Source organism: Nelumbo nucifera, chromosome 2 (genome assembly GCF_055504915.1).
Source record: "Nelumbo nucifera cultivar China Antique chromosome 2, China Antique-T2T, whole genome shotgun sequence".
In the NCBI taxonomy this organism is placed as follows: Eukaryota; Viridiplantae; Streptophyta; class Magnoliopsida; order Proteales; family Nelumbonaceae; genus Nelumbo; species Nelumbo nucifera.
This window is the reverse complement of record NC_142650.1, coordinates 4,096,083-4,119,294: the sequence shown is the minus strand read 5'-3', so window position 1 is coordinate 4,119,294 and position 23,212 is coordinate 4,096,083. Positions and strand designations below refer to the sequence as shown.

General features: G+C 39.7%; 2 protein-coding genes across 3 annotated transcripts; both read left to right on the top strand.

Annotated features, from left to right (window-relative positions):
* The first annotated feature begins 1,094 nt into the window (after positions 1–1,094).
* Positions 1,095–16,633, top strand: PHIP1 (phragmoplastin interacting protein 1). 2 transcript variants are annotated; one of them, XM_010254996.3, is made up of 5 exons: positions 1,108–2,397; positions 2,800–3,294; positions 3,642–3,813; positions 15,761–15,807; positions 15,900–16,633. In XM_010254996.3, the coding sequence occupies exons 2-5, from the start codon at positions 2,804–2,806 to the stop codon at positions 16,405–16,407; spliced, it is 1,218 nt and encodes a 405-aa protein (XP_010253298.1). In that variant the 5' UTR covers positions 1,108–2,397; positions 2,800–2,803; the 3' UTR covers positions 16,408–16,633. The 2 variants fall into 2 exon arrangements, with proteins under 2 accessions (XP_010253297.1, XP_010253298.1); XM_010254995.3 differs by having other exon boundaries at positions 1,095–3,294.
* Positions 16,634–19,443: 2,810 nt separating this feature from the next.
* LOC104594618 (UPSTREAM OF FLC protein (DUF966)) lies at positions 19,444–22,778 on the top strand. Its single transcript, XM_010254994.3, has 5 exons — positions 19,444–19,623; positions 19,835–20,055; positions 20,186–20,255; positions 20,332–21,210; positions 22,492–22,778. Exons 2-5 carry the CDS (start codon positions 19,839–19,841, stop codon positions 22,658–22,660), a joined length of 1,335 nt encoding a protein of 444 aa, XP_010253296.1. The 5' UTR covers positions 19,444–19,623; positions 19,835–19,838; the 3' UTR covers positions 22,661–22,778.
* The last annotated feature ends 434 nt before the right edge of the window (positions 22,779–23,212 follow it).

Here is a 23,212-nt window from a genome sequence, read left to right as displayed (position 1 = left end):
CGTGCCTATAGTGTTTCCAACCGCCTTTTGCAAATAAAGCAAATAAGCAGGGAGATATTCTTAATGCAAGATTGCAAAAAGGCGGTTGAAAAAAGTGTGAGCACGGGCTTGCCCTGATGGAAGCCGATCTCGTTGTGTAGGCCCTAAGAATGTGTTATTATAAATGCTGAGCACGTCAATTCATTTGCAAATTGCAACTCTACTCACACCTATGACCTACCTGTGTGAGGAGAATCAGATTTCTGACGTATGACAACTATACTCGCACCTACCCACACAACATGGTAGCCACATATGGTAATATCTCATTTACTCCCAATGCACAGAGATAGTACTTTGTGGGTAGGCATGGTAGTGTTCTTCTAAATAAGACATTGAGAGTCTTATTGAATTAGAATACCCTACCAACATGATTCATACATTTTAGATATGAGGTCGGCTTCTGGCAAATCTGTGCCTACACCATTCTAACACTCTTTTTCCAATCTTGCATTAAGAATATCTCTTCATCAAAATAAAGCGCATAAATATCGAGATATTGTCAATGCAAGGCAGCACTGTTTTCGAAACCGGATGAGACCGGAAAAATCGGGACCTGATCAGTTCTATTTTCCTCCAGAACCATTTTTTCTCTCAAAATCATTGATTTTGATCAGCAAACCATTGAACCGGCCGACTAATCGTTCGAACTGTTTTGATCTTTTTCTAATTTTTATTTTTTTTTAATTTTTTATCAAAATAGGCTGATCGTTCTAATCGAACAATCAGACTGTTGGAACTGATAACCGAGCCCCTAACCGATTCGATCACCGGTTCAATTTTAAAAACCATGCAAAACAGTAAAAGCTACTCCAACGGACTTTGTCCTGACTGAAGCCAAACTCCTTCGAAGCCACCATAAAAGGATGTGTGATTATGTTGGTAGGGTTTTAGGAATGTGTTTAGATCCGGAATCGACAGTGAGTGTTGGACAATCGTGACGAAGCACTTGAATCTAAAATGTAGTGAACACCCACGTAACCATGGACGATAGGTTCGACTATGACACCGGAAAACTGATAACCAATAAACCAGTATCACAATGGTAAGTTGGGAACCAATGGTCTAATATTATTCATCAAAAATTCAAAATTCACCGGGGTGTGTGATTTGCTCTTTTGGTACCATACTTTCCGGCGTCATAGATTTAGACTTTATGTTTAATTTCCGCTCCAGTAAATAGTTTGGCGGCATCTCTTTGTATGTATCCTTACCGTTTCAAAATTGACCAAACATTATCAAGGTTTGCAAACATGGACGGAAAAATGTAAAATCACTATTTCACCCTTAAGCTAGCTCTTCCCGGTCACAGTGGCCGGAGAATAGAGGACTGACTGAAATGCGCATGCAGAAGGCCGACTAGTTTCGTTACGATGCCGAATGGTTTTGTTACGAAGCAGCTCTTCCCGGTCACAGCGGAGTGAGGACGAAGGACTGACGCGTGCAGAAGACTGGCCGGTTTCGTTACGAGGCAGCTCTTCCCGGTCACAACGGACGATGGACGGAGGACTGATTGAAATGTGCATGCAGAAGGCCGACTGGTTTAGTTACGAGGAGCTCGGCCTTCTGCATGCACGTTTTAGTCAGTTGTGCCTAGAGGACGGGCCAGATGCAGTAGAGCGACGACCCGAGAGCGGATTCCCCATTGGCAGGGGGACAAGAGACGGCCATCTCGAGGCACATCACGACCTACAGGCAACACCGGCGATACCTGGGAAGGCAACCCGATTGGGAGTCAGAGGATCCATAGTACTTGCAGCCTCCCGTTCGTTGATGCTTCCAATTGCTCCATGTGACCTTGAGAGAAGTAGAAAACCCTCTCGTTCGTTTGAGGAATGCCAATGGTAGCTATCTCCACACGCCATGAAATCAGGTGCCAAAGCTCCCAGTATATAGTTGTGAAATCACTGAGACAAGGGCTTTTTTAATTCGCTGGCTCCTGAGTTCAAATGCCTGGTAACAAAGTCAAATTGCTTCCATTTGAATGGAAAAAAAGCAGAATCCGCAACTATTGAAGAGCAGATTTGACTGTCTGCTTGGGGGTAAGGGATCTCTTTTCAGCAACGGAAAAAAAAAATAGAGCAGATTTGACTCGGCACAACCTAATGTGCTCTGTGAGGAAGTGAATCAGAATTTGTAGCTATTGAAAATAGTTTGTTTGGCTTTCACTTTCCCGGGATCTCTTCTGTTGCTTGAATAACTGGTGCTGATGGAATAGACGTTGCCACTGCAAATCTGATTCGGTCTCTCCGTCAGCCATCAATATATCTTGATCAGTATTCTCTCGTTTCTCCATCAGCCATCAAAATCCAAATTTGCTCCTCCGAGGATTACAACTACACACCTACACGACCCTAGGTAAGAGAGGAAATAGAGAGAGGTAAGAGAGAAGAGACCGGAGGTCTGACGAAGAAGGGGTTGCCGGTCAGAGAAAGGAGATAAGGGAGGGGGTAATATTGGGTTTTATTGACGGAATACTAACACATGTTAACGATAAGGATAGAATTAATCAATTGTCAAAAACGATAAATTTTCATTAGTTAATTAGCTAAATCATAGGAATAGTTTAAAAAATTTACCCCCAAAAAAAGAGTAAAAGTGTAAAACTGCAAAAAAACCCTCCTCTACATTTTACAACCCCTGTTTCGTGTTTTCCATCATCTGTTCCGCGGCTAAAGAGACCTTGTTGCATTCTCGAACGTTTATGGAACTTTGTGTCTGTAATCCCTAATTTCTATTGCTGTTGTTCGTGAATAACAGGAAAATGGTTTTGTCGAACAAAAAGCTCAAACAGAAGCTAAGAGCGGAACTTGCAGAGTCTTTAGCAGCAATAGTAGCTGGAACCCCTTCAAATGGATCCAAGAAACAGGACGCCAAATCGCATTCTCAGTCGTTAAGAGAGCTTTTGAGCTCGGTGGCTCATAAGCCTAGATTGTCAAAGAGAGAGAAGAAAAGAGAAACTTTGTCTTTACAGGGTTCAAAACCCGTTGAAGGAAGTAATGGTGATAATACCCAGATAGAGAACAATGGGATTGCTTCAGAGGTTCAAAATGACAAGAAGAAGAAAAGGAAGAGAAAAAGAGATGGGGGTGGGGATCAGGAGCGAGAGAATGGTGTCTCCGAATCGGCAGAGAAGAAACCCGTAAAGAAGCCCAAAAAGAAAAAGAAGAAGAAGAATAAGAAGAAGAGAACTGAATCTGGAGATGGAGAAGGGAAAGAGGAAACCGTAGCAGAACCGGTGAAGGTCAATGATAGGTAAGGGAAAGAAACAAAAATCCATGCCCACATTTATTTTTCTTTAGTTAAATTTATTTTGACTTGAGGTTGGGAATAATCGAGTATTCTGTTAAATTCATGACTATCATTTTCTTTTTTGCACAGTTTACTGAATATATATTTTCCCTGCTATTATTATGGGATTGGAGTGGATTTAAGTTATGGTCTTATTTCCTTCTTATTATGTGATATAAGCTTTTTGTTCGTTGATTAATTGTCATGTAGTTTTGGATTGAGTGTGTGTGTGGGGGGGGGGGGGGGACTTCTTTTTAATAATCAGGGTTCTGGTATTCATTATTTTCCCTTGTTATGTTGTGACGGTACAGTCAGGAAAATGGTGAGATGACTCGAAAAGTTTATGTAGGAGGCATCCCGTACTACTCATCCGAGGATGACATTAAGAGCTTCTTTGAAAGCTGTGGCACCATAACTGAAGTTGATTGTATGAGGTTTCCTGAGAGTGGGAAGTTCAGAGGAATTGCCATCATTACTTTCAAGGTTAAATTCTCAACTACATTAATGCATACATTCCTGTCAAATTCAAACTTGCTGTATTTCCAATTTCCATGCATACGTTAACAACATTTTCATGGCCATGTGATGCTTAATTGTCTAGTAGGTTTGAAGTCAATAAACTGAATAAAATGCAGGACTGTAGGAAGGACGCTTTTATGACAAATCATAAAACATTGTTTTTGAATCACACTCTGAAACCATTAGGGACTGCTATAACTCAAGTATGATGTAAGGGATACCAATGGATCAGCAGCCAATAGGCCTTGTTATCCATGGCCTCTAATTATAGGTATTTGTAGCCATTTATCTGACTCTCTTATTTTACACACTAACCAATGGAAAATTGATAGAAGCATCAGTGTAGTCTTAACACACCAATTAAAGTTGCTGATAGAAAATTTCAATTAAAATAAATAAATAAATACAAGCTTTTGAACTTTCGATGATCAAACTCCTACTTTTTCAGTGAACCAGTTTACTTTTGTGGGAACAGCCAAGAAACCCTCAGAACTGTTGGGCATATGATTTGCATTCTCCTCATCCTCCTTGCACAATGTCCACACAATTGTCATGATGGAGTAGCTGCTAAGATCCTTAGTGTTGTATGCCATCAAAAGATCAAGATCTTAATGAGACACCAATTCCATACTCTCCAATCTTGCTTCCCATTCATAAGAGGAACTTCCTTGAGATGGGCTAGAAAACTCATCATTAATTCCAGTCCACCATCCAGGTTTTCATACACCTCGATAGTTACTTAACAATGCCATTTTACTAGTTACTAGGTCACATCAAGGGGGAAATTTACACACCAACTTCTCCTAGGAGCTTCTCATCACACCCTGCCTTGTACAGTTGTATTGTACCTTTGCCAAATGTCACCACACATATTTTGCTTTGACCACCTTTCTTTATATCTTAATGCTGAATCTCTAGCCTCTTATACAGAACAGCTTGACTCTTGCTTTCTCATGGGCATTTCCCCAAGTTCCTCTATATTACTTGAGGTACATACCTGTGCCAAATGGATCAAATGATACTTTATCTCATATTTAGTAGGATGATGAATGAAATCATTTCTATCTGTTGATATTTCAACATTGGAGAACAGCACAAAGAGTATGAAAATAAATAAATAAATCAGAAGGCAAACAAAGGATGCCCACTTTCCACCTTTTGAGGTTGTCCTCTACCATTATCATATAAATTCAATACATAATTTTATCTTTCTCTAAAAAACGTGTTGATTGGACAAAATTTTGAGTTCTTCTATACTTATTAATTCAAAATTTGAAGTCTTTGAGGATTCAAGTCAATATGCATCTTGACCAAACCCAAACAAGTAAGAAAAATAATAATAAAAAAAAACTAGTGTTTTAACTCAACTTATTTTATCTTTCTCTAAAAAAGTGTTGATTGGACAAAATTTTGAGTTCTTCTATACTTATTAATTCAAATTTTGAATTCTTTGAGGATTAAAGTCAATATGCATCTTGACCAAACCCAAACAAGTAAGAATAATAATGAAAAAACTAGTGTTTTTTAACTCAAATTGAATAATTTAGTTTAATAGTGTTTGTTTTATTATTATAATCTCAGAAAGTTAAGAATATAGAAGTTATCCAAGAGCATTATGTAAAAAAATTATCTTGGTGAGTAAGTGAGGCGACCCTTTGTGAGTGCCTTACCGCCTAAGCATCATTTTGCATGTTAAGCTACCTTGGTATTACTTGATTGTCACAGTTTGGTAGTATATGCTAGAGGTAGTCTTTATTTTATATGATTGGATTGTTTTGTATCATTTGGTGTAGCAATAAAAGACATGCTTTCGTTGGATTTGATTTTTCATTTGATCGGTAGCAACATATTTGTGTTTTATTGGATGATTTCAAAAAATTATTAGCAATGTGAACTCATGAAGACCAAATCACCTAGGTATGTACTCATTGGGCGATTTGGTTTATCCTTTAACTTATAGCATATTTGGGTTTCTTTAGAGGCCACAAAGAAAGTTTTATGATTGTACGAAGTCATTGCTTCACATGTTAAGCCAAGGTTTTAAAAACCGACCTAGAATCGGAACCACTTTGGCCACTAGTTGCCAGGTTGAACGGGTTGGTGGTTTGACTCCCGGTTTGAACATATGGCCCATTCCAACTTAAAAATAAAAAAAAATAAAAATAATTAAAATAAAAACAACCACAAACCGTTGTCCAGGTTGAATGGGTCAGAGGTTTGACCACATGGGTCAACGAATTGCTGACCAAGTCAATAGTTTTTGGCCAAGGACCAGGTTAAGGATGAAACAGAACCGGTTGCCTAGATGCAAAGTTTAAAATTTTGATACAGGCCGATATGCCAATAGGGGTGTATCGAAGCTCGCCCACCCCTTTTTTCTTTGAAACTGGTTCAGAGGGGTCGGTCTAAGGTTGGTCTACCCCCTGAACCAGGTCACACCCCGATATGACCCCTGTAGCGGCGTATCATTAAGCCAACGATATGATATGATACGCCACGCCCGATATGGGGCGTATTGTATCGAAATTTTGAACCTTGTCTGGACTGTTCTTGGGATGAACTGTCTAATTGTCTGGGTCAATGGCGGTTCAAAAACATTGTGTTAGGATACCTTTGTATTTCTTGATATTTCTAATAAGGTAGTTGATCCTAGTGGTAATCTTCATTCTATCATATGATGGCGAGTAGTTCATGTATCACTTGGGGTAGCAACAACAAACATGTACTCATTGGATAATTTAGTCTTTCATTTGATTAATAGATGCCTATGATTTATTGGAGGGTTGCAAAAATGAGTTATGACCATGTGGACTAATCAAAACCGAATCATCTAAGTATGCACTCACAAGGTGATTTGGTTTTAAATTTGATTATTAACATGTCCATGACGTATTGCCTTATTGGAGGGTCATAAGAAAGTGTTGTGACCACGTAAACTCATTGAAATCAAATCACCCCGGCATGCACTCACCGGGTGATTTGGTTTTTCTTTTGATTCAGAGCATGTTAGGGTTTCATTGGAAGGTAATAAAGGAGTATTGTGACTATGTGAACACATCACAACACATGTTAGGCTAACTTGGCATTTCTTGATTGTCATAGTAAGGTAGTAGACCTTATAGGTAGTCTCTATTTTTTTCATATGTTAGTGGGTTATTTTTTGTATCATTTGGGGTAGGAAAAAGGCATGCACTTATTAGGTGATTTGATTTTTCTTTTGATTGTCATCATGTTTGTGTTTTATTATATGGTTGCAAGAAAGTGTTGTGACCATGAGAATTTATTGAAAACAAATCACCTAGGCATGCACTCATTCAATGATTTGTTTTTTCATTTGATTGATAACATGCTTGTGTTTCATTGGAGGCTCACATGAAAGTGTTGTCGTGTGAACTTATTGTTCAACATGTTAGGGTACCTTGGTATTTCTAAATTGTCATAGCAAGGTAGTAGACTACAGAGTTAGTCTCTAATTTTCAATATGTTAGCAGGCTATTAGTGTGTCATTGGTTTGCATATAGCAAGGTTTTAAAAACTGACCTGGAAACTGAACCACTTTGACCACCAGTTTCTGGGTTAGCGGGTTGACAGTCTGGGTTGAATGGTTCAAGTGGTTGGACAAATTTTAACCTTTAGATTAGAATATTAGGGTAAAGAGGTCATATATATATTATTAATCTGTTATGAGAGAAGAGAGGAGAGAGAAGTAGGTGGTGATCAGCTTAGAAAGAAAGAAAGAAAGAAAGGAAGAAGGCGATGGAAATGGCAGTGGCAACATTTCTCCTCCGGTCCCTTTCAGATCTCTCTCTCTTTCTCTCTCTCTCTCTCTGATCCTGGATTTGAGATCTCTCTTTTTTCTTAGTTTTCTATCTCACTTAGATCTCAGATTTGAGATCTCATTTCTCTTTCAGTCTCTCTCTCTCTCTCTCAGATCTTAGTGATCTCAGATCTGAGATCTCGTCTTAGTCTTTCCCCATCTCTCTCTCCTCTTTATTTTCTCTGTTAATGCTTCATTAAAAAATTAAAAGTGTTTTTTTTTTTATTAAACCACAAACCGTTTCCCAAGTTGAATGGTTTAGTGGATCAACCGTCCGGGTCAGTGGTTCTCTGACCATTTCAACAGTTTTTGCTTAAATAACAGTTCAGGGTAAAGCTGGAAGAGGTACTGTGACCAGTTTCCAGTTTGAATGGTTCAACTGTCTGGGTCAACAGTGTTTCGAAAACCTTGGCTTATGTTCTCCTTTCTATTTATCAGAAAAAAAGTTCTCCCTCCTGTCATTCTCAATTTTAGAACTGTTGGAAGTTAAAAAGAAGTGTATTGAAAAAAAAAAAATCTGTTAAGGTACAGGTTAGGTGCATTGTTTTTTTTTTTTTATTTCTTTTGAAGGGCTACACAACAGGGGGTAGCCCATCCCCCAACCCATACCCCCCCAACCCAGGTGCAGGAAAGATTCAATCCCAAGTCTCCGCTACAACCAGCAGGAGACCTTACCAACCAGCTGGTTGGCACCTTGCTTAGGTGCATTGTTTTTTTTGGTATGCCATAGTTTTTATACTTAAACATCATCCTCATTATCATCTTCCATATCCTATCTTCTCTGCATTCCTATATTGTGATTAGCATACTGACCGTAACATATTTCCATATATTTATTGTTTAGTTTTGTTCCTACATAATGCATATAAATTCTATTTAACCCAACAAAGCCTTATTCTGACTATTTGGGATCAGCTACATCTATCCAGTTTCACTGGGAGCTATACTGTTAAGTTTCTGAAGGCTTATTGGAGAAGGAAACTCACTGAGGGCAAATGCTTGCCCTTCTGCATGGTCTTGGACTGGCATTCTCTTTAAATTATTCCAATTTAATCGTAGAAGGAGACTGTCAGTTGTGATACCATTGTTACATCATCTATTACCGGTCCTTGGATTTGTAAACATCTAATTAGAGAGGTGAAGGCATTAGCATCCATCATGAACTGCTAGTTCAATTGGATCCCTAGGTCTGTTGATAGCCTTGCTGTTTCTTTGGAAAGGGCTTGCTAGGAGCCTAGGACAGATTTGGTTTACAGGGTCCTAGGCCTAGGTAGTGTTGTGAGTTGTGTTCTTCTTCATCCTCTGTGCTTTGGGCATGAGATTTCCTTTGTTCATTGGCAAAATCTTCAACTGCTAGTCTGGTACTGATAAAAAACAGCAATCCAGTTTTACCATTCCACTTTATTGAGGGCCATTTCCCTGGTAAAGCTATGGATCTTTATATCTTTTTCAGAACTTCTACCCATGTCCTTGGAACTCTCAAAACTTGCATAAGGTCATTTATGACTTAAATGATAATGGTTGGGATGCAAGGGATTCCAATGTCTTTCGGCTGTGGAGAGCGGAGGGGAATCTGTAAAGCCTTCCCTGCCTTCTCAAGAGGGATAAAGCTCCTCTTGGTCGATGGATCTAGAATAAGGTTTTGGTTGGACCCGTTGTGTGATGAGTTGGCTTTGAAGGGTAAGTTCCCTGACCTGTTTATTTTGGCTGGCAACAAAGAGATAACAGTGGCTGAATGCTTTCAGGTTGATGGATCTTTGGGTGCTTGGAATCTTGCTTTTAGAAGGATTTTTTTTTTTTGACTGGGAGGTGCAATCTGTTGCAGAGTTGATGTCTCTTTTGAACAACCAGCAAGTAAATGTGCATGGTCAAGATTTAAGATGGTGGAGATGGTCCAAGTCAGGGGTGTTCTCAGTCAGTTCTTTTTATGCTAGTTTGGTGGGTGAACAGGGTAGTTCTTTTCCTTCTAGAGCAATTTGGGGAACTGCAGCTCCCTCAAAGTTGAAATTTTCTACCTGGATTGTGGTCTGGGAAAAATGCTTAACTAAGGATTTGCTGGTCAGGAAAGGAGCTAATTTAGCAAACGTGGATTGCTCCCTCTGCAATGCCCATAGGTGGAGCTAATTTAGCAAACCTGTACCTTTTCTTCTAAAGTCTGGAATCATTTCAGAAATTCTGTTCCAGCTATTGGGTGTTTCCCGATCTCTGTGAAGGACCTGTTATCAAGGTGGAGGATTCATGGAATGTCCAAGAGAGGGAAAGTTTGTTGGGAGGTGGTTCCTCTAGCAGCGCTGTGGGCAATCTGGTCTCAAAGGAATAGTAGAATTTTTTAGCAGAAATCGACTCCGGAGGAGGTGGTTATCAATTTGGCAGTTGGCATGTTGAGAACATGGGCGTCTACTCTTACATGTTTCAGTCCTGATGACCTCTCATTCACCTTCTTTAATGTAAATTTTATGGGAATCCTTAAAGGTGTTTTTTGTATAAAATACTATTGTACCGAGGACCATACTTGTATAGTTTTTCTCAGTTAATATAATTTTATACTTCTCTCAAAAAACAAAAAAAAACTTGCATAAGGTCAATATTTTACTGGTGTGGTAGGTATTCATATACAATACAACATTATGTAATCTTCCAAATAGAATTGTAAATATCAAGTTGCAAAATGAACTTATATAAGAATACCTTATTACCAACTTAAATAAACTGAACTCTAATAAGAAAAAAACTGGAAATGTGTAGTAGTATTGGTGTTACCAACTGTTCCCAATTTGAGTGTAGATAGCTAGAATGTCCATTCTGATGCAGGAAAACCTAAAACAGAAGGGAAGTATGCACACTTATACTATGATATAAAAATCTTTAATGGGTGTTTTGACAGAATGGAAGAAAGAAACAAATAAGATGTAAAAGATGAAAGGAAGGATTAGGTAGTGTCTCACCATCCAATCCTTGGTTGGAGAAAAGCTTTAGTATTTTATAAATTTGGAAATTAGAAAGTACAAGCTTCTTTTCACGTGATGCCTGGGCCTTTCGGGGAAAAGCCTTGGATTGCACAATTAGCAAGTACCAGCCAAAATAAAGAAATTCTAAAAAAACAAAGAAAGTGAGAAATATCTTGGAAATCCTGTTGTCCATGCTGCACTATTACACTCCTCCAAGATTGGGCCTTACAGCTCAAGACCCTCTTTGGAAGGCAATATAAGGACTTTTATGAACCTGGGCCTCCAAGCACTTGAGTGAAGGCTAATTTTCTGCGTTACATGTTATATTGTATTCTTCTAGCTCGTTGCCATAGCTGTATATGACAATTGACAACTTTTGCAACTTGTGTGGTGTAGATGGGAGATCAAGATATTTGTATGTGTGGTCACAGATTCATTATCATTCATTTTCTAGTTAAACCCTTTGAGATGGTCCAGTTCCACCAAAACTCCAAGCTTTGGGATTCAAAGCTGTCATGAAGATGATCAACACCTTTGAGATGCTCCAATGACAACAAAAAGACTGTTGGTTCTCTCCTCGTGTGTGTGTGTGTTACTTTTGGCGGTGTGGTAAGTAGGGATGTCAATGGGTTGACTTAACCTGCCCCTAAGGGTGCAAGTCAGGTACCAACCCAAGCCCACCTTGTATTGGGTCTGGGCCTATTCAAATTTTAACAAATTACCAACCCAAGCCCACCCTGCACTGCTACCTGACCCATTGATATTAGTGACATTGAAAAAATTATATGTAGGCTTCATTAAGAATAGGATTACTTTCTGGACCTGTTGGCATCCTCCAGGGATATTGTAATCCTTTTTCTTAATCTCTCTCTCTCTCTCTCCAATACTAGAGAGGAAAATGTTTGTGAAGGTGCACAAGAGCAGCCTCACTATTGACCACAAAATGAAAGAATGCAAAAATTTTTAATAATCAAGAAAAAGGTAGAAAATGTTCTTTTTTGCCTCATCATGGTAAGGACCATTTAATGAACGCTCTCTAAAGATGAATGAAGGGATATCAATTGTCTCCATTTTGAGAGAATGGTTCATAATGGCTGGTTATATTCCACAATGACAGATTAGACAGTCTTCAGTGGTGGTTCTGGAAATCAGCACAATAAAAGTCAACTTTGATGGGCATTCATCTGGAAATCCAGGTCAATCCAGTGCACGAGGAGTCAAGGGGTGTGTAGAGACCATATCGACATTGTATTGTTCAATTATTTAGTTCATCTGGGGAAAACATCTCTTAGGGCTGAACCATCTTTTGAGGCTTAAAATTTGCGTATACCTTAGGCTGGATTTGTGATACTAGTGAAAGGGGACTGTCAGGTTGTTAGATGGAACCTAGGATTAAAATATCGATACTATTATGCTCCATATGGGTGTATTGTATCAGTATTGCTGTACCCATATATGTTTGGATACATCGAAACACAGATTTTTTTAAACATTTAAAACGTCTCAGCCCTCTTCCCCAACCCCTTGATCATTATAAAATAAAAATGAAAAAGAAAAAAATAAAAAGGAGTATTGGCCATATCGATACACACCAATATCCATATTTGGGTATTGGATGTATCAATATTTTAATCCTTGGATGGAACCAAGGGAGAAAAGCCCTTGGTCCCTAGGAAACTACATGAGGGAAGCTAGAGCTCGTGGTGTCCAATATTGGCAAATGGCACTAATGTTTTATAACATGGAGGTGTAACGTGAGGTGTAAGCCTTTCGAACACAAGGAGGCTTATGCCTCCTTAAGAGTAGGGGGGTCAGGAGGAAGGGGGGATTTCATTTTTTCTTTATTTTTAATAAAAAATCTTTTATATATTTATCAAAAAAATAAAAAATATTTTATATTAAGAAGAATAAAGATGCATAGAATTAGTTGGGTCTTGTCGAAGCGGAGGCGAGGAAGCCAGAGCGGAGCAAGACCAGGGCTGCATTGAAAAGGGGGGTGAAGCCCCCCAACTGAAGGGGCCGGGGGCAGACCACTTTCTTTCCCCTTATCTTTTCTTTTCTTTACTTTTCTTTTCTTTTCTTCCCTTCCCATTCCTTTCCTTTTTTCTTTTTTCTTTTTTCATTTTTTTTTCATTTTTTTATATGAGGTGTACACGAGGCATACGCCTCTAGCACGCCTCATGAAAAAGGTGCATGAGGCATACACCTCAGAGGTGTCAGTGCCTTTGGCATATGCCTCAGGGCGTTTTGGGAGCACCTCGCTTGGAGGCGTGCCAGGTAAGACTATTTTGGTTTGGGGGCACCAGGCCTGGGGCTGTATTGTAAAAATCTTGTAAGAGTCACAATGAATATGTGGGGTGTTATCAGTTCAGTGCTGCTGTATTGCCCCCTCCAGTCTTACCTATTGGGTTGCTGGGTCTCTTCTTCTATTATATTAACAAAGCCTTTTGATCGTGTCAATGATAAAAATTGCCTAAATAAAATATTAACATAGTGCAAGAAAATGCACCAGCTCAAATGCTTTGTAACTAAATATCAGTTCTATAAGGCCTTTTTTGATAGCTATCTATAAGGCCTTTATATACTCCCCATATGCCTTATTGCCTTTTTACTTTAGTACCTTATCTGATTTGTTTATTGGAAAACATGGTTGTGTTTATCTAAACTTAAGTAGTCCATATATCTAAGGTTATTAGCCTTGTTTAAAAATATGAAAATTGGATAGCAAAAACCTAATTATGATGAGATTTTTATTTATTGTTCATGTGATCCATCCTCATAACCCAAGTATTGAAATGCTTTAATCTATCAAAAAAAAAAGGTATTGAAATTGATGGTGCGCAATCCGGTCACTCCTAGCTGGCACTTGCGTGGCTCCTAAAAGGTACCTGAGATGGAGAAGATGAGGGATCCCCAGGGGCTTGCCCGGCGGGAACACTCCGACGCTTAAGTTAGAGTTCTGTAAAAGATGCAAAGAGAGGAAGAAAGCTAAGAGTGTAGATAGCGCGAGTATCAGAAAGTTACCTCTGTCCTTTGGGATTGGGCTACTTATAATAGAACTTTGCCGAATCAGGCCCACCTGCCTCTGATAGGGCAGGTATAACCGCCACTGTCATCTTGCCGCAGCCATTACAGCCAGGGCTGAGGTGGCACGCGCGGGGCTGTCGTTGCAGGGTATGTACCTGTCAGGTGTAAGACACCTTCTAAAGGTGGCGGGCACAACACTGTCTGACGAGAGACGTGGTTGCAATCTCCAGGTTTGTCAGGTATGGTGGTCGGGCAAGAGGCCTTCTTGTGATGTGCCGAACTGCTCTTCTGCGAGCTACCCTGTACCGAGCTACCCTGCAAGTGGTGAGATGCCTGTGGCATGCTACACCGAGCTGTCTGGCCTGAGGTGTCTCTACCTCGGGGTATCTAGAGGCGGATCGGAGTGTTCCTGTTTGGGAGTGGCCTAAAATCCACTGGGAGGAGCTCGGGCATTAGGAAAGGTTAGGAGGCCTCGAGCTCGGAGGTAGCTCGGAGCGCCTCAGCCTTGGGAAAGAGGTGCAAGCCAGGCGGCTCTCGGCGAGTAGCCTAACCCACCGAGTTGCCAGACTAAACTCGGTGAGCCCTTCCCACCGAGTTGCGATTGCGCTTGCTGTGCTGTCACGTAGAGTCATCGCTTGAGCAAGGTCATGCCCACGTGTACCCGTGCTACGAGGTCGGGCCAAATCACCCTCCATCAGAAATGCTTTAGCTGATGTAGAAAATTGTGTTCTTAAGCACCATGCCAGAAGGAAATCTTGAAAGACAAGTCAACCATTTGTACAATTACATATAACATCATGCTTTGGCCATGTCTCTGGGATAAAAGGTGCATCTGAAACATTCAACAATGTTTCTGCTTTATTTTGTAAAATTTATAACCTACACAGAGTGGGCAAGTAGGCACTCCATTGCCGCCTAGAATTGTTGATATGCCTTTACAACCATGGTAGATCCTTAAGACTGTTATGTTTATCTTGAAAGCATTCAAGTCAGCACAATAAGATTGACATGTGAACTTGAGAGTAAGTTGATCTCACATAACTACATTATCTGAGTCAAATTTGATGGGTTTTTATAGAACTATTCATGTGTGGTGGGCGGTTGCAAGTTGCAACCAAAGTTCAAAGTGTCATACACCTCTGTGTATCTGCAGGGGTGTATCGGTACTTTGAACCAAACTCCTTTTATTTTTTTTTAGTTTTTTTCCAAGTTTCAGTTTAAAACATATATATATATATATATTTAAAAAATGGGTTCCCAAAAACACCTGTAAATAGGTGTATCAGGGACCAAAAGATATGATACGATACACCCAATATGGGGTGTATGACATCGATCCTTTGAACCTTGGTTGCAACCTTGTCAGTTCTGTATCATTGTCCATTGATTTGGTTACCTAGGCATTTGCTCTAGCACCTGGGTCTTTTGATGTTGGCATTCCGTAAGATATCTTTTATCAACGAGCAATTGGTTCACATTTCCAGCTCATTTCTATGCAACCTTCATGCTCTTTTCCATCATGTCATGTCATAATCATAATTAATGGAGGAAGTTTTTTATTAAAAATGTATAAATAAACGAATAAAAAAATATGTTTCTGGTATTCTTTGTATCTATATTTTAACGTCTGAACATTTCTTTCTACCTTTACCTTGAATTTGGAACTATACAGTTGCCTGTCTTCTCCTTGTGGCCATACAATGCCGTCCATTATCCTTCCACTTCATTCCTTTTTTAACTTTTTTTTTTCAGTTCAAATTTGAACTTGTAATAATCTATCCTAGTCATTAAAATGATAAAGAAGCTCCTCTATTACCAGCCGGGAGATTTTTTTTTCTCTCCTTGCTACACATCTTTGCAATAGACGATCGAAACATTCTTGTGGAGAGTGATCAACCAGGTGCTTGCAGTGGTTGTTTTTAATTAATGAAGTAAATAAAAGTACTTGCGAACTGCATCACAAGAAAACCAGCGTAGGTTCATATTGTAATCATTTTTAATGAGGACAAATATATCTAAATAATGACCTAGAAATGTATACTTTGACACAAATGCTTGATATGCTGATTTACCAATGAATCCTCCTTGGTTCTGTTCTCATGATTGCTTCCCCGTGCAGACTGAAGCTGCAGCAAAAAGAGCCTTGGCTCTTGATGGAGCTGACATGTGAGTATTGAAGAATTATATTTCCTATATTATTCTTTGCCTTTCTTTTTTGTGAATCCCCACATAATATATGATTGAAAATTTTGTTTCAGGGGTGAACTTTTTCTAAAGATCCAGCCTTACAAGACAACTCGGGTTCAGAAGTCATCAGATTTTGCCCCTGAGATTGTAGAGGGCTATAATAGGATCTATATTGGAAATTTGTCTTGGGATATGACGGAGGATGAACTAAGGAAACTTTTCTCAGATTGCAATATATCATCAATACGCTTAGGCAAGGACAAAGAGACTGGGGAATTCCGTGGCTATGCACATGTTGATTTCTCTGATAGTCTCTCTCTAACAATTGCTTTATCACTAGACCAGAAGATGGTGTGTGGAAGACCAGTGAGGATAAGATGTGCAGTTCCAAAGAAAGAGCCAGATAACCATCCAAAATTGGAATCCGGAAGCAAGAAGGCAGAAAAAAGCAGTGTGAGCTCCGGCAATGGGAAAAAGAAGAACAAGAGACGGACATGCTATGAATGTGGTGTTCCAGGTCATCTTTCCTCAGCTTGTCCTAGGAAGAAGGCTGTTGATCAAGAGAATTGTCCAAAATAAATTCCTTTACTGTTGATCAATTTTCCAAATCTGTCACTTGATGAGGATCCTCGAGTTTTTGCTTTGTAGGTCTGTAGTAGAGCCATTCAAATGTATTTATTTGTTCAATCAAATACAAAGGTGGAAGCAATTTATGGTTTTTTGGTTGTCTTAGATACAGATCTTTGATAACCCTGGAATTGACAATCCCCCCTCATTTTTCTCCTTTTAGTAGAGCATTTAAAACTAATGGGTGTTTCTAGCTCCGGCTGATTCTCTTAAGTTAATTTTCCCTTAAATTTACACAAAGCAAATGTACCTGGTTAAATGTGGAGCCAATTTAATGTCATAGTAAATCATTTTTAACTATTTTGGTTTATATCTAGTTTTAGTCCCTTCAACTTGCAATATAAGACAGTTCTTCTTATGGGTGCTGTTGGTGGTCTTTTATGCATGTGATCAAATCATTTTAGACTATTTTTTTCTCATTTTATAATTTAATGGATCTACTCCTAATTTCTTTCAAATGACTTTTAATTTTGATCTTATTCCATTCATTATCTCAACATATGCAAATTTGCTACATTCACTTTTTAGCCCAACATTATGTTCCATACAACATAGTTGGCTTTACAATTATTATATAAAGTTTTCTTTTTAATCTAAGTAGTATTTATTTATCATATAAGACTCCGAATGCACCATTTCTATTTGGATCATCCCACTCTAATTTTATAGCCAGCATCTTCAATTGCTCCCTTAGTATGAATTATCAGACCGAAGTACCAAAAAGATGACATTACATTATCTTCTAATCTTAAATCCTTTGTGAATCTTCATTTCCACTCCTATAATCATACTTAAATTGACTTATTTTTGGATAAATATAAAAGTAGAATAATAAAGTACATAATACTAGTTGATTTATGTATTGGAGTATTAGGTTTATGGATGTGCTGATATAATTTTAGATTAACTATATATTTCTATAATTAATAATTAATAATTTAACTTAAATAAATAGCAACACATTAATAATATATGGTAATTTAAAAAGAAGGTTATGTGTTATGTGTCTTGAATCATTATTAGTAAAGTTATATTATATGATATTTACGTGTCCTGTTATCTTAATAATAATAATAATAATAATATATTGAAGTATGTGTTTCTTATGTTATTTGTATCCTGTCATAATCTTTTTATTATATCTATATATCTAAAACGTATCGCATTACTTATTCATTTTCCACCTATAATAATTGATACTTTGAAGCTTAAACTCTGTCGGGTGGAGGGCGGGGATTTATTTTTTGAGCGTAAAACAAGACTGAATGTTTATTTTCCTTCCACAGGCCTATTTAACAAGGTCAAATGCATCTACACCACAAATAAAACTCGTTGGTCAAGTGCACGTATGAAGTGTGTTTGGGATGACCATTAATTACGCAACTTCACTTTCGCTCCAAATTAATGAACCTGCACATGGGTTGGATTTGGGGTCAAACCACGAGACCAAAGCTTCCGTTGAATTGAATTAAATTGGACGTTGTGGTGGGGCCATAACGATTCACGGTTTTAGCCTCGCGCTAAAACCATGTCGCAGCAAAAGTAAGAGTGAACTGGTGTGGACTTTTGACTGTTTAGCCGATTATTTGGACTAATTAAAACCGACCTCAGCCGAAGTGGAGACTGGAGACGGCCTATTTTAAGTTTGACTGCTCTCTAGTCGGCCCTCTTGATTTCCGAGCCACGAGCGAATGGATTTGGTGCTGACTGCTGGCTTTGTGGGTCTCTCTCTCTCTCTCTAGTCCGGTAGTCCCTACACAACACAGAACACACACACACACTTCTTCTTTCGGCTTCCCTACCCGCGCATCATCCGGCGATTCATCATCCCAATAAAACGACGAAATGTACCGGATCCATCAGTTCAGATTTCTGAGCAGATAAGTGAGACAAACGCTATGTGACAACCTCCCATCTCTTGCTTGATATTTAAGTCAACATTGATGGATTGTCTGATTTAGCCAACTGCGACGGAATGGATGGATCGATCTCTACCGTCGATTCCCTCCGACCCCCAAACTTCTTTAACGTACCACCTGCTTTATTGCCTTGCCACTCGTGATGATATATATATGAATTCGGGATTTAGGGATGGACAGATTTTACCCTTGCCAGAGGTTTGTGCTACATCCTTACATCATTACTCTACTCTATCCGTAAAGAAAGGGCAAACCTCCACCTTCATCCTTTAAGGCGCTTATCTTATAGATTGTCATTTTCTAATGAGTTAATTTGGGGGCATTCCCACGTCTGGGCTTGTATTTTCATAAATTCCACTCAAGTCCCTCTCAGACTTTTGTCTTTTGTTATATAAAAAAAGGAAGAAAAGGTTCTACCTGTTGAAATGGGAAAAGCCATTCCCATTGAGGACTGTCCGATCCCAATCTTATTCTGTTTCTTGTCTCTACTGTGTACGATGTCCTATATCTATCCGGCCCTTCACTCCAGTTTCTTCAAATATAGTTTTACCTAAGCAATTCCAATGCCGTTGGATTGGCATCCGGTTAACAATACCGAAGAATCATTTTGTTGGTCCCGTATAACATGATGCTTAAACTCAGGAGCATCAACATCAATCAGAAATTAGAGAATTTCTTTTTCTTTTTAAAGTCAAACCTTAAAATTAGAAAATAGAAGTTGGGGGAATTTCTGTTTCAAACTTTCAATTACTTTGAAAAACAAATTTTTTCAAAGGCGTCCAATTATTTCCCAATCTGATAATCAACTGGGAAAGTGTGATGGGATGATGTGAAGAAGAAAAAGGGAGATGATGATGATGATGATCTTTCATTCTCCCCGTGCACCTATGACCTATCAAGACTTTTTCAGACCTTCTCTACTCTACTCTGCTACATCAAATCGGCGATTACCACAGTAGTTTCCTATTTTATCAAATCAACGGAACGCGAACGCGACACGACTCACGACTCGCGACTCGCGAGATACAAAATTAAAATAATATTTTAAGTACTTGAAGTCTATGAGACTGTGTTTGTTGGCTTGCTGTTGTTGGGGCATCCCATTTTGAATCTCCCCGTGCCCGCCTCCGTCCACACCTCCCTTTCCCTCCTTTATATTTCTTCCTCTTCCCTCCCTTTTCTCTAGTTTCTACTCTCTCTCTCTCTGTTCTTCATCCAAAATCTTCCAAGGACCGACGATTCTTCCACGGTAAACACTTCGGGTGATTTCTGTTTTAAGCTTTCTTTTTTTTTTTTTTTTTTTTCTTCCCAAGTTTCTTCGCATTTATTGTGTGATTTTTTTTCTTCCAACGATCTTTGATCCATTCCAAATATGCAGTATTTTTTCCTTGTTGGTTTCCTTGTTTAACCTTTCGAGCTTTCCTTCACATTATTTTGTTCGTACACTGCTGCTGGTGCAGAGTAATGGCTGTCACTTCAAGAGGAAGAACCGAACTTCAGATTCCAAAGAAATGGAAGGACAGAGAGACGAGTCCTGAAAGAACAAAGATTTGGACAGAGCCAAGGCCTAAGACGGAGAGGAAAGTTCCTGTTGTTTACTATCTCTCTAGGAATGGCCATCTCGAGCATCCTCACTTCATGGAGGTTCCTCTGTCTTCAAGCGAAGGATTGTATCTCAGAGGTTCGTCTGAACAAAAAAATAATAACTGCTAGTCCTCAATGGTTTCTCAGTGAACTTGTTTAAGGTTTTGTAAATTTGTTAGTTATCTGAATGTTTCTTCTCCATTTATGTTCTGTCGTTCCTGATTCAGATGTCATAAACCGGTTGAACGTACTACGGGGGAAAGGCATGCCGTCCATGTACTCCTGGTCTTCCAAACGGTAGATTCCAATTAATCCCTACTTCTTCAGTTCTAATACTTCAGAGTATCTGTTTTTGATTCAATGTGTCACTCAGGAGCTATAAAAACGGATTTGTCTGGCACGATTTGTCTGAGAACGACTTCATCTACCCTGCACACGGCCAGGAATATGTTCTCAAGGGTTCAGAGCTTCTTGAATCTTCTTCGAGCTTCAGATCTCCGGGATCTTCAGAAACAGTGTCCCCAACCTCCGAAAAGCCACCGGAAGTAAATAAGCCGACCGTCGAATGCGACTTCCCGGTAGTCGTCCGGAGGAGAAATCAGTCATGGAGTTCCATCGACCTACACGAATACAAAGTCTACAAGACCGAATCGACCGGCGAGTGCGCCGGCAAGGCCGCCGACGCGTCGACGCAGACCGACGACAAGAGAAGACGAAGAAGAATAATCAGAGAAGAGGAGGTGCAAGAGAAGGCTCCCCCAATTGAGGAGGAACAATACGAAGATCAAAGTACGGAGTTGAGCAGGGAAGAGATTTCCCCTCCACCATCGTCCTCTAGTCCAGAAACGTTAGAATCTCTGATCAAGGCTGACGGACATCTCATTAGCCGTTCCGGTGGTGTTGAAGGAGCAGATATTCGAGATCAGACGGCTAATATTAGTTCAAGCGGAAGGATGAAGGCCTCTGCGGTTCTGATGCAATTAATTTCGTGCGGCACAATCTCCATCAAGGATTGCAGCACCATGCCTTCATCCGGGAAGGATCAAGGGTTTTCGTTGATTTCGCACTACCGAGCGAGGATACCCCGCGGAGCATCGAATCAAGTAACCAAAGAGGTAGAGTGTTTGATGGAAAACCCTAGTTATGGAGGGGTACGGTTAGAGGATAAAGAGTACTTCAGTGGAAGCTTGGTCGAGACGAAGAAAGACGAGTTTCCAGCCTTAAAGAGATCGTCTTCTTACAATGCAGATCGGTAAGGCCCCTTGCTTACTTTGTTTCTAGCTTTCAATCATACTGGTTTTTTCGGAGTTTAGAGAGTCCCTGGTTTTGGCAACTGCAGGTGATCCTTTTTGTCGTATATGTTTAGGGCATGGACCTAGGTACTAAAACCACACTAAATTTACCAAAGTAGCCCGGTACTTTTTTCTTTATTTCAAAAGCGTTTGAAATCGTATACTGGCGTTTCTTCCTGGTAGTCTGACGGAGACTGAGAGTCTCTGTTCGGATTTGAATTTGAGATTCGTACGGCCTTTTTCGAAAGTACGCGCTCACCTTTGCCATTTAACCTTTCCTTTATATCTTTCTTTTCCTCTTGTGGTCGGGACTGTGTATGTATGTAGTGGGTCGCTGGCTTCTGGCTACCGGCCAAGCCAAATTTTTAGCTTAGCAAGATGGGCAGCCTGGTGTGATGGAGGGTGGTGATCTAGTTCATGTGGTCAATTGGTCCAGAGAACCGACAAAGTGACACAAGGATTATATTCAATACGTAGCGTTCATGGAGTTCATATTGGTGACACTGAATTGGCCATGTGTACGACTTCCTTGTTACTGGGAGAAGTTGTAAGGGCTCTTCTCCGCCTTTTCGGGCCTCAACCCCGACGCATCGTCGTTGCGAGGTTGAAGAACGAAGATTCCTCCACCCAACCAGCAACCTTAGAAGGGAATGGGGGAGAGGAGATGGGGATTTTGGCCGGGAATGGGAGGGATAGGGATTGGGGAAGGGGAAGGGGGGAAAAAAAAGGAGAATTGGGATTATACTAGCAATGTGAGGACTGAGGATCATGGTGTACGGAAAATCCTCAGCTTTTCGTGGAAGCTGAGGTCATCAAGTAGGAGTGTGCAGTGTTTTCCACATTGTAGCATTTGGCATTGAACAATCAGATGACTACAAGTCTACAAGTTACAGTTGTTAGGATATATGCTAGGACGATAGTAGATGATGGTGGTCCCGGTCCTGTTCAGATCTGATTGATTGAGGATTACGCCAAGCAATCAGTGTGTGACAAGTATTCCAGCCTATTACACGTGTGTAATATCCGTACAGGTGAAAAAATAACAACAGTAGTCTTGAACACCTGTCACACACTGATGGCTTAGTATAGCAAGGAAAAAAAATAAAGCAAGCAGATCCGGACTAGTTTGGTACTCAGCTAATAGCCAAACACTTGTCCTTGTCTTATTTAATAAGGTGATTATCCGTGATTTGCTCTTATTTCTGCTCCTTTGTTGTTATCTTCATTTGTTGGGTGGACAGAAGCTCCAAGTTAGACCTAGCCGACAAGGAAATTGAGGGAGTCAGAGCAAAATGCATACCGAGGAAGCCAAAGACACCAGGGAAAAAAGAAAGCAACGACGTCTCACGTAGCAGCATTCACGGGAGCAAAAGACATGGCGACGAACCCGTCATCAATCAAATAGATTAAACAAACGTACGAAAAGTAGGCGTCTGTGTATTTTGTAACTAAAAACGATGTGAAAAAAAAAAGGAAAATAGGAGAAAAACAAACAGAAGCAAAGTGAAGAATGGAGGTGGATGGAAAATGCGAGAGGAAAGATTAGAGATTTCTCCACCTGGATTGCAAGACACGGCACGCAGTGGTGTAAACGAGACAAGCATAAGAGAAGAAGAGGAGGGGGGGGTTGGAACCGTACTTAAAAAGCCTTCACTTTTTTCCCTTGTTTAAGGTTACGGATTGTCTCTTTCGCTTGGAACTTGGAGTTACTGGGAGTTTATTTCTTGGTTTGAGATGATTATCCCAATCTCCAATTCACTCTCACTATATTTATTTTATTTTAATTCACTAGTGATTTTGATTCACGGGACTCGTTTTGACCTTGAGCATAGGAAATAGAATTTTGTCGTTTTTTTTATATTGCATATTTGCATGTGGAAACTGGAAAATTGGCGCACCGTGATACAACCATCACCAATAATGACAGATCAAGCGGGGTTGTTTTATTGCTAAATCAGGATA

What these genes read in the sequence shown, in the direction of transcription:
- PHIP1 (XM_010254995.3), top strand. Translation starts at nt 2,804, where the DNA reads ATGGTTTTGTCGAACAAAAAGCTCAAACAGAAGCTAAGAGCGGAACTT. An exon ending in CCGGTGAAGGTCAATGATAG is followed by an intron (nt 3,295 to 3,641) that starts GTAAGGGAAAGA and finishes GTGACGGTACAG; the next exon opens with TCAGGAAAATGGTGAGATGA. An exon ending in GCTCTTGATGGAGCTGACAT is followed by an intron (nt 15,808 to 15,899) that starts GTGAGTATTGAA and finishes ATTTTGTTTCAG; the next exon opens with GGGTGAACTTTTTCTAAAGA.
- LOC104594618 (XM_010254994.3), top strand. Translation starts at nt 19,839, where the DNA reads ATGGCTGTCACTTCAAGAGGAAGAACCGAACTTCAGATTCCAAAGAAA. An exon ending in CGAAGGATTGTATCTCAGAG is followed by an intron (nt 20,056 to 20,185) that starts GTTCGTCTGAAC and finishes TTCCTGATTCAG; the next exon opens with ATGTCATAAACCGGTTGAAC. An exon ending in TCTTCTTACAATGCAGATCG is followed by an intron (nt 21,211 to 22,491) that starts GTAAGGCCCCTT and finishes TTGGGTGGACAG; the next exon opens with AAGCTCCAAGTTAGACCTAG.